This window comes from Micropterus salmoides, unplaced genomic scaffold (genome assembly GCF_014851395.1).
Source record: "Micropterus salmoides isolate LMB-PRFRI ecotype aquatic unplaced genomic scaffold, ASM1485139v1 Ms_hic_scaffold_1, whole genome shotgun sequence".
NCBI lineage: Eukaryota > Metazoa > Chordata > Actinopteri > Centrarchiformes > Centrarchidae > Micropterus > Micropterus salmoides.
Genome location: NW_024040040.1, coordinates 2641884 through 2652075, shown reverse-complemented (window position 1 = coordinate 2652075; position 10192 = coordinate 2641884). Strand labels below are relative to the sequence as shown.

Here is a 10192-nt window from a genome sequence, read left to right as displayed (position 1 = left end):
TAACAACCACTTCTATCTTGCTGAATAATTGTCTGATACATTTCTAATAAAAGAAAGATACTTTCATCTAATGACAACAGCAGGTTATGTTGGTTGAACAGTCAGACTATAAATAAATCCTTTTCTTCCTAAACCCTGCATTGTTACTGAACTGTCTGTTATTAAGTCCTGAAGTTTCTGGAACTGTTCCACCCTGACATTTACCTAGGACTCCCCAGCTTCTCGTTGTACATGTATTTTGGGTTTTTTGTCTGCCTTAAGACACGTTTTCCTTCCCCATTAGGTAAAGATCATCGCCAGTTCATCATCACGGTACACAGTTTACAGATCAAACAGTCACATCTAGTCCTTTTCTGCTGATCGGGCAGTGTGCACTCTGTTTCTGTTTTTACCACATTGTTAAGACAGACATGGTCACCCTCCCTGGTAGCTCTTATACATTTTAATGCAGGTTAATAGCAGCAACTTGGTGAGTTGACAAGTTGAAGTTGGTTGTCCCACTATAAAATAATATGTTTGTCACAGGTAATGGCAAGTTCTAGCTGGTTTCTTTATGGGTTATATGTGTATTTTCCATTGTGAGTTTCCCTTTAAAAAAACACTCTTGGGAGTTGCATCTGGTATCAGTAAACGCTGACACGCACTGTTATAACAGAGTGTCATTCTCAGCAGCACCTCCTCCTCATCGAGCTGTTACTCAACTCCATCATGAATTACTACTTGAAGTTGTGCAGTTTACATATATTTATGTTTATTACACCTTCCTGTCAGAATTGATAAAGAAAGCTTTGTAACATCACATGGGAAGCAGAGAAGTTCAGTATTCTTTAAACTCAGGAATACAGCATTTCACTTAAGTTATAACATACTTTGATGTGAAATGATTAAAGTTTCAAAACACCAGATCCCCCCTGTCCTCGCCCTAATGTCCACGATGGGCAAAGAGAGAGAGAGAGAGAGAGGAAGCTTTGTGCAAGATTTAGGCAGGACAAGCATGCAGTATACACTTTATTTTTCTCTTGCCTAACTTACCGTGCCTTGCATTCAGTCTTTTTGTGGTTTTCAGAACTATACAAAACCTTAAAATCCTACCAGTGCCAGTAAACAACGAACAGCCCGAGACAACAATTAACTTCTATTTTGTAAAAACGTTACGAAGCCTCTTCAGCAAGTATTGAAGATTAAACATAATATTTTCTGATGATTAAAGCTCTCCACAAAGACAAATAGGAGCTCTTCCCTTTTCCAGCAAAAGCTGTACATTTATTAGCTGCAATAGGGTTGGTCTGATAAAGTAAACATTGGCCCTCATGTTGACTGTTAAGACTGAGAGGTCCCCCAGAATTGTCCAGCCCCACTTGCACCCATCTGTGCGGCCATGGCAGTGTTGATCTTAAAATGAGGTTGAGTGACGAACACAAAGAGACACCATTAGATGAAGTTATGAACATGAGGACTACACTACATTTTCTCATCATTAAAAACACATGAAACAGCCAGAAACTGCTTGTTTTAGGTTGCAGTACATTTACAAATATTTTACTCTACCTTCTTCATAATGATGATTTACAGTTGGATCATTTACTATTCATGTTACAGATGATCTATAAATTACTTATTCATAACTATTTGGCTTTCCAAATGATCAACAAACTTATTAAAGCATTACACATGTTAATGGTAACTTTTCCAAAAGTTTACCATGGATTCACATCATAAATTAAAAGAAAATCAAAGTCAAAACACTTGATTTTAGAAGAAAACTAAAACAAGTCAAAATATTATTTTTTCACTGGAAGATTTGATGAAATCAAAACTTTACAGACTTGAATGAGCTAGTAGAAAGAAGAACTCATAAGAACTCAGCAAAGAACTGACTAAAGACTAAAAATAAATCTTGGCTCAAATCTGAGCTTATACGTTATCAAGCATCTCAGTCCTAATCTGAGTGAAGTGTAGGACTAAATCTTAAGTGTCAGTCTTTGTGCTGATTCACGACACTTTGCTGTGACACAAACAGGATTTTGGATGACGATGTCGCCAAGGACCAATCACTGAAGAGATTTCCTTCATTCTCAGATAAATTCACATTGAATGTTCAAGAGGAGTTTACATTCAACAAACATTTGACAAAGAATTTTCAAGAGAATACATTATGATATACACATTGGAAATGAAAGATAAAATAGTTTATCTTTATATGAGCGCCATCAATTGCACATACTCCTCCTAAGAAGCCGGCTATTTGAATGACCTGTGTTTGCTTCTGTTGGATTATGGGATGTCGATGAAACGCACCACAATGAGTGGAGCTGTGGGGTTAGGGTTAAGTGCAATAATTGTTTCCATGACAATTCGGCTTGTTAACGGTAGTGACGGGCCAAAATCATCAGCATTGCTGCGTTTGTCCTGTGGTAAAGAAACAAAGCGTCATCACAACCTTCAATTCAGCCGAAATAGATACATATAAAATACATATGGCATCTGAGTACTGAACGGAAAAAAGTTGGAGAAATCGTAACCTCTGCTTTAAAGGGAAACTTCAGCACCTTTAATGTGGATGTCCAGTCAGTGTTGAAGGTAGATGCAGCTGACTAAAGCAATAAATTCCTCATTCTGCTATTTTGACCGAGAAAGATGAGATCCCCGGGTTGTTGCGGTCTTCAAAAGTGCAGCGGAGAGAAGCTGGGGCTACATTAGCTCGTGTGTGCGTTACTAAGTTATACATATAGTTTACTCCTCACTTGGACAGAGATTTGCTGGACTTCACAATCCTGAAAATAAAAAAGACAGATGGAGAAAAACAACCAGGAGTGAGTATGTTTCGGCCACAAAATAACCGCTATATGCTAGGGTGGTACTCCGGGCGATGTTGGACTAATGTTGAAGTACTGAGGGACAGTGAAGTGAAACTGTGTGAACGTTAAGCCCCCTTTGAAGCCAATTAAACAATGAAAGAAGTAGGTTAGGTGCGATAACTTTTTTCTGTTGCTTTTTGTGAAACTTTATACTAAAGCGCTAGCTCACTAGCGTTAGCATTTTAGTTATTCAGAGACTTGTTCTGCTGGTATGCATGTGACTTATTTGGAGTCAGTATCATAGGGAACTGATCAGAGATGAGCCAAGTCTTGCCCTCGATACTTCAATTCTGCTGGAAGGAATCGGCAGAGCATTTACTTCCTCTGCTGTCACCAGCACACTTGTGATTTTTGAAAATATGAAGCCGAGTGAAGCTTTTATCACAAACACTGCAGTTAAATCGTTTCTCCCCTGTGTGGACAGTCAAGTGTCGCCTCAGATTTCCATGATGTGCAAATGTTTTACCACAAACTGAACAATTAAATTGTTTCTCCGTTGTGTGGACAGTCAAATGTCGTCTCAGAGTTCTGCCCTCTCCAAATCTTTTACCGCAAACTTTACAACTGAACGGTTTTTCATCCATGTGGACAGTCAAGTGTCGTCTCAGATTTAGCCGTCCTCCAAATTCTTTACCACAAACTGAACAACTAAATGGTTTCTCCCCTGTGTGGACAGTCAAGTGCTCTGTCAGATGTCCCTTTCGTGCAAATGCTTTACCACAAACTGAGCAAATATATGATTTCTCTCCTGTGTGGACATTCAAGTGTCGTCTCAGATTTCCATGTTGTGTGAATCTTTTACCACAAACTGAACAACTAAATGGTTTCGACCCTGTGTGGACAGTCAAGTGTCGCCTCAGAGTTCTCCCATCTCCAAATCTTTTACCGCAAACTGAACAACTAAATGGTTTCGACCCTGTGTGAACACTCAAGTGCTGTCTCAGATTTTCCCTTCCTCCAAATTCTTTATCACAAACTGAACATCTAAATGGCTTCTCCCCTGTGTGGATAGTCAAGTGTCGTGTCAAATTTCCATGTTGTGCGAATCCTTTTCCACAAACTGAACAGCTAAAAGGTTTCTTCCCAGTATGCATTCTCATGTGCGTGATCAAATTGCTTCTGAGACCAAAACTTACTTTACAAACTGAGCATGTGAAAGGTTTTTCTCCTGTATGAACTCTTAAGTGTGAGGTCAAAGCTGAGCTTCGTGCAAATCCTTTACTGCAGACAGAACAACTGAAGGGTTTCTCCCCCGTGTGGACAATTGAGTGTCGTCTCAGATGTGTCTTAAACGCAAATTGTTTACCACACACAGAACAACTGAAGGGTTTCTCTCCTGTGTGGATTGTCATGTGTTGTCTCAGATGTTCCTTTTGGCCAAATTCTTTATGACAGACAGCGCAACTGAAAGGTTTCTCCCCTGTGTGGATTTTCATGTGCCTCGCAACATTTTTTCTGCATTGAAAAGTTTTTTTACAAACTGAGCAACTAGATAGTTTCTCTGGTTGGTTTCCATTGTCTTCCTGCAGATGTCCCTCTTGGTCAAGGCTTGTAACACTTTCAGAAGAGCTACTTGATGTTTTTCCAGTATTACATTCCACATCACTTACAGGTACTTCATTGTTTTGCAGAGAGTTTAAAGCAGACATCTCCCAATCACAACTGTCATCTGTCTCAGAGGAAATCTTGTCAGTATCTTGTTGTAAATGTCTATCTGGATCTGACTTCCTGACTGGTTCTGGGCCTTCACAGTCTTCTCCATTAGCTTCAGTGAGTCTTTTATGAAGCTGTGAGGACTGAGGTTTCTCATCTTCTTCACTCTTCACAGGGACAAGAGTGAATGTGAACTTGGTGATATCAGCTTCCTCCAGCCCTCGAAGCTGCTCTCCTTCCTGACTCGTCCAGACCTTCTCTTTAATGTGTGGGAGCTCTAGTGGGTCCTCCTGGTCCAGACTGGGGCACCACTCCTCTTTAATGTGGGGGGGCTCTGGTGGGTCCTCCTGGTCCAGCCTGGGGCACCATTCCTCTTTAATATGTGGGGGCTCTGGTGGGTCCTCCTGGTCCAGACTGGGGCTCCACTCCTCTTTAATGTGGGGGGGCTCTGGTGGGTCCACTTGGTCCAGAGTGGGACACCGCTCCTTTTGCTCTGTGGGAACCTCACTCACCAGCAGCACCGGGACGTCTGTGGAGAATAATGACATACATACAGATGTTTCATTGTACCTTCCTGTTAACATTTAAACCACTAACACCGCTTTTCGTAAGCCTGTGGAGAAATTATGCACATTGAATGACTTCAATATATACACAAACTCAAACAAAACTACACTTTGCGTTTCGTCAGAGTACCAATATAGGCAACTGTGACTTCATGCTAATGCTACATGCACATGTAAACCCAAACTAAGGTGAACAGCTAAGACTAAAGACAGACAGCTTTCAATGTTGCTTGATTTGCTAATTGCCAAGCTAAGCCTGATAAATACTGCATATCGTGCCCATCACTACATAACATACAATAACATTTTCCTTATTCATCGCATTTCAAGTTAAATCAGATTTGATTGAAACGACATGACTTTGTCTTTTGAGACACAACATTACATTATAGGAACCGCTAGACTTGCTAGCAGTCTTGATAAGCTAAGACCTTATTGATTTTCAGGTTTTAAGAAATTTTTAACCACATCCTTATAGAACTGGGTCTCGATCCCCATCCCTACATAAAAGTAAACTGCACGCAATAGTCCTTGAAGTAGTTAACAGCAACCACCTCTATATCTAGAGAAATAATCACAATACTAAAACATTAGGTGCAATTTTATTAATTTTTAAGTAGTTTCCATTTGCACATTATCATTTTCTTACTCACACAGGGGCATTAAATCCAAGGATTTGGGGGACAGAGCTTCTGACGGAACACTGAAGTGAGGGGTGTATTTTTTGGCAGTTAAGTTCAAATATCAACAATGTTCCTGCACTTAAAATCTCTTTAATTAAGACAAACTGGCAAAAATAACCCTGTATATAAGGTTGTACCTAGAATAATGGAAGTATACATGACTTTTCTTTGTTTTGACTGAGCCCATATTTTAAAAAGTACTTCACAATCTACAATTTCTAATTTCCAAAGAAGAGATTAAAATTTTCATAAATGATACTATGGTTGGTAACAGTTTATATCAACAAATTACTTTTCACTAAAGTTAATCTATCACACAAATCTCAAAATACAGTGCAATAACAACACAATGTGGGCCTAATCGACAACAGTATATAAATCATAGCCAAAATATTATGACCACCGATTAGTGGACGACCCACTCTACCTCATGCCCGTTACTTCAACCCTTCATAGAAAATGTGGTGTTAATGTTGTTGATGACATAAATGCCTGACCTTAGATGATCAGAAGCAGATTTTAATACAAAAGGCATCATGGGACGTGTGAGGGCTGGGGTTTGGAAGGAGAAATGTTCCTGGGCGGCGAGTGAATAAAGAGTTCACGTTCAGTTCGCACTTTGTCTCAGCATAGACCGGGGAGCAGGTTAAATGAGTAACAGCGGAGACAAACGAGGAAGGAGTCAGCAGAATGGGTAACACACCCTGTGTTTCGTTTAGAATCCGACCACTGGAGCCTTTTGATCTTTCCAAGCCACGAGGAGATTCAAGAAGCTCTGCAGCGTAAGCAACCTAACAGCAAGCTCCAAGGAGAACCAGGTGACTACCTCAATCTATTGTATGGGAGACGATGCGAATGGTGATCGGAGAGGCCTAAAGCTCAGCGACGCAAACAAGCACAAGTTACCCCAAAGTGAGAGACAGCTTTTATTCCTTCCTTGTAGAAAAAGAATGTAGTGCACAATTTAACAGAAGCAAATGAATGTGGATACATTTGTCACTGCCCTGTATGCATTAGCTGAGCTACTGATAAGTTACCGACAAGAAAAACAAGAACCCGTGCTGAATGTGCTAGCCAAACTACATGAAGGACACTCATTTGTGGTGAAGTGCAAGGAACGCCCTCGCCAGTCAGTTTGGTGTCCTGGGCTCAGCCAGCAAGTGAACGAAATGGTTTTCAACTGCATAACATGCATACAAGAGCGGCAAAACCACAGGGAGCCATTGATGCCATCAGGATGCCCTGACAGACCAAGGCAAACGTTGCGGGTGGACCTGTTTGTCCTCAAAAGCAAAACATACCTACTTATTATTTACCATTTTTCCAGGTATGTAGAGATTGCAGCGTTATCTCACAGCAGGTTCACAGACATCATCGTCCATTTCAAGCCAATATTTGCCGGCCATGGAGGTCCTAATGTTGGACAATGAACCTCAGTTTTCTGGACAAGCTTTCACTTCGTTTGAGGGTTCACACGGGTTTCAGGTAGGGGTGGGCAATAAAACAATATTGATAATTATTGCGATCTATTTTTCGATTTCGATTTTTCCTCAATAACTTTATAACAAATGTATAATAAATGTTTGATTAATTCACTTGAATAACATTATTTTACTTTGAAGAGATTTATTTTGTAGAGGAAAAAGGACTGAAAAAAGATTTTACTTAAATTTACTCGTGCATATTTGTTGAAAAAAAGATTTTATAAGAACATAGATATAATACCTTTCTTTATAAAATGTTGAATCTATGTGGAGGTTCAGTTCTCATAATCGTTTTGAATGTTCTGCCTCAGATCTATGAAGTGATGGTCATGTATTGATTGATGCTACTAGAATTTGTCGTCGTTTCACTAAAACCTCAATCAAAATGTGCCAAATCAAAAGTGGGTAGTGGGTGATGAGACGGTTTAACCTTTAGTCACTATAAATGGGGAGCTGTGTTGTTATTGTTGACGTGTAAATGACCTTAGAAGATAGGACGCATGTTTTGATGCGCAGTAAAGGATGTGAGCAGTTTACAGTGAGAATAAGCAGTAAAGTGCACAAACCTGCTGCAGGCTTGAAAACAGCGTCCAGTAGTTTGCGTTGTCCACAAAGTTCCTCCTCGTTCTCCACTTTAGACATTTTTACTGATTCACAGCAGCTTTTCCTCCAGACTGTTTCCAGCTAGCAAGCTAAGCTAACTGCATTAGCTTCGTAGGACACCGGGAGATAATTCAGATGTTAAACATGTTCAGATAAAGGGAACAGCACAGAGTCTATTCAGACAGCTCTATCTGGACATTTGGACATTTGGGCTCCGTGAAAAATACAGTTTGGTCTCTATGGAAGCTGCTCCGACTGTGAGGCCGAGCTCCGGCTCCGGCTACTTCCTGCTAACAAGCTAACTTCCTTTAGCATTCTTGGCTAACAGGAGATGAGTCTGAGGTGAAACATCCCGAAAGTTTAAACAGAGTCCACTTAAACACGTTGATCCTCACATGCAGGCTCTGCTGCTGAACTCCGGCTGCATCTTACGGTAACGAAAGGAAAAGTTAGCATGTTAGCCACCGGAAGTACACTTGCTTCCGCATTTATACCATTTACTCCTCAAGGTTGTGGATAGAGCCTCCGCAGTGGACAGATGTAGATTCAGCCAGCGCCGGGATGGGGATCAGGTGCTTACAGTACGAGGGGAATGCTCTGCTGTGTTTTTATTGTAGGCAATGTGGCCAATGCAGTTCACGGCCTCAGGTAGCAGGTCTATTTTTTATGCAAGCCACGTCAAGCAACACAGAACAGACCAAACCAGGCAGGAAGTCAGACACAGAACAGCATAGAGAATCTGGTCAACTTTCAAAATAAAACACCATGTGGAGAAAATTTAAACACGTCAGCAAAATGCTCAGATTTTGAAATGCTCCATGTGGGAAATGCAGCCTGAAGTTGATGGAACGAAACGGGGTCACAGAGAGCTGTGAAGAAGGTAGTAAAGCACAAAAGGACAAATTAATAACAAGTCAAAATCGTGAAGCAGGCTGCACGCTGCTGAAACGCTTCCAGTGAGGCAGCTGTAACGTGCCGTAGCCGGAGTCAGTGGATTCCTGGCGTAAGAAACACAAAACATGCAGGGACTGATGAATCACCCAAAACACTGAGCCCCCCTCACCTCTTACCAGCGGTCATTTATCAATAAGTGTACCAAAAAAAAAAAAAGGGCACAACCAATTTTCTCAGTTGGTCGCAACAGGGCTACCAGTGGAAAGGTTAGCCTGGAGCCCTGTACCTATGTTAATGGGAGATCCTAATTTAGACCTACGTAAATCTACCAGCAGATCCACAACCATTCTGAAGGGATATGAGATTTAGAATTTTATTTATATTTCTTCTGATTACAAGCAATGATTCATTCATTCATTGTGTAGATAGTTTCACGTTTTTAGCTATCCAAAGAGCCTAAGCACACTAAAAAATCTGTTTAGAAAAATCCTTGAAACATGTCTTTGGAGTTGAACACCAGGACCTACATGTCCCAAATTATTTAACATGCTGCTGAAAAGCAGTTTGGAGTCATACTTTGAAGACATCCACACTTCATTTCTTCATATAAACAAGGATAAAGAAGCAAGAATGTTGATAGTTCAGGGTTTATTTCCTCTGCATCCAAATCAGCATTTCAACTCAAAACATTTTATAAAGGTCAGAAACACATAACATATTTTAATGTACATTTAAAAATTTGTTCTCTGTCCTTTGTTCCTGAGTTCAGAGTCATGTGCTGTGACTTCCATCTCCTGGGATATGAGAGTATCTGGTCTGTTGAGAATTTGGACACTTGTCACTTCCTTTCCATTAGTCATTTCTGAGTCCCAGTGGGTTTTATTAACCAGAAGAATGTGAAGAAAGGATGTTTGGGAGAGACTCCATCACAGCTTATTTCATGACACAAAGAGAAAATATTAATTCTTCATACAAGAAAAGAAATTCAATGTTCAGAATCTGTGTCACACAACGTGGCTAAATCAAAGACATCAGCTGTCCAGCTGTGTGAAATCAAAGTTTGTCTCAAGTCATAGTGATGAACAGGTGACACCCGGAAAACCACCAAATAATGATCCTGATCAGTGTTGAGCCAAGTCTTGCCCTCAGTACTTCAGTCCTGCTGGAAGGAATCTGCTCAACGAGCATCTCTGCAGCTTCATTTCCTTCCACTGCTCTCACCAGCACACTTGTGTTGTTTCAGAGATTCCTTTGCTGTAAATGTTTTAACACAAAACGAACACCTGAATTGTTTCTGCCCCGTGTGGACTCTCATGTGTGTTTTCAAACTGCTTCTTTGACTGAAACTTTTTTTACAAACTGAGCAGCTGAAAGGTTTTTCTCCTGTATGAACTCTCAAGTGTTTGCCCAAATCTGCCCTTTGGACAAATGTTTTGCCACAGACAGAACAA

The 10192-nt window shown here is 40.5% G+C and overlaps 1 protein-coding gene and 1 pseudogene across 4 annotated transcripts in view; one reads left to right on the top strand and one right to left on the bottom strand.

Moving 5' to 3' along the window:
* The window catches only part of LOC119887775, an 878746-nt pseudogene that overhangs the window by 388977 nt on the left and 479577 nt on the right, over positions 1-10192 (top strand).
* The window catches only part of LOC119899948 (gastrula zinc finger protein XlCGF57.1-like), an 80657-nt gene continuing 71701 nt past the window's right edge, over positions 1237-10192 (bottom strand). The window contains exons 2-4 of one of the 4 annotated variants that reach the window (XR_005443966.1): positions 7811-7865; positions 2550-5040; positions 1237-2409 (exon numbers count right to left, since the gene is read on the bottom strand). Coding sequence is in view for 3 of the 4 variants with exons in the window: in XM_038714857.1 (XP_038570785.1) it covers positions 3143-5040; positions 7811-7886 (1974 nt within the window). In the remaining variant the exon portion in view is untranslated. Of the gene's footprint in view, positions 5041-7810; positions 8538-10192 lie in introns of those variants that run through there. The other 3 variants (XM_038715236.1, XM_038714830.1, XM_038714857.1) reach the window with 3 other exon arrangements.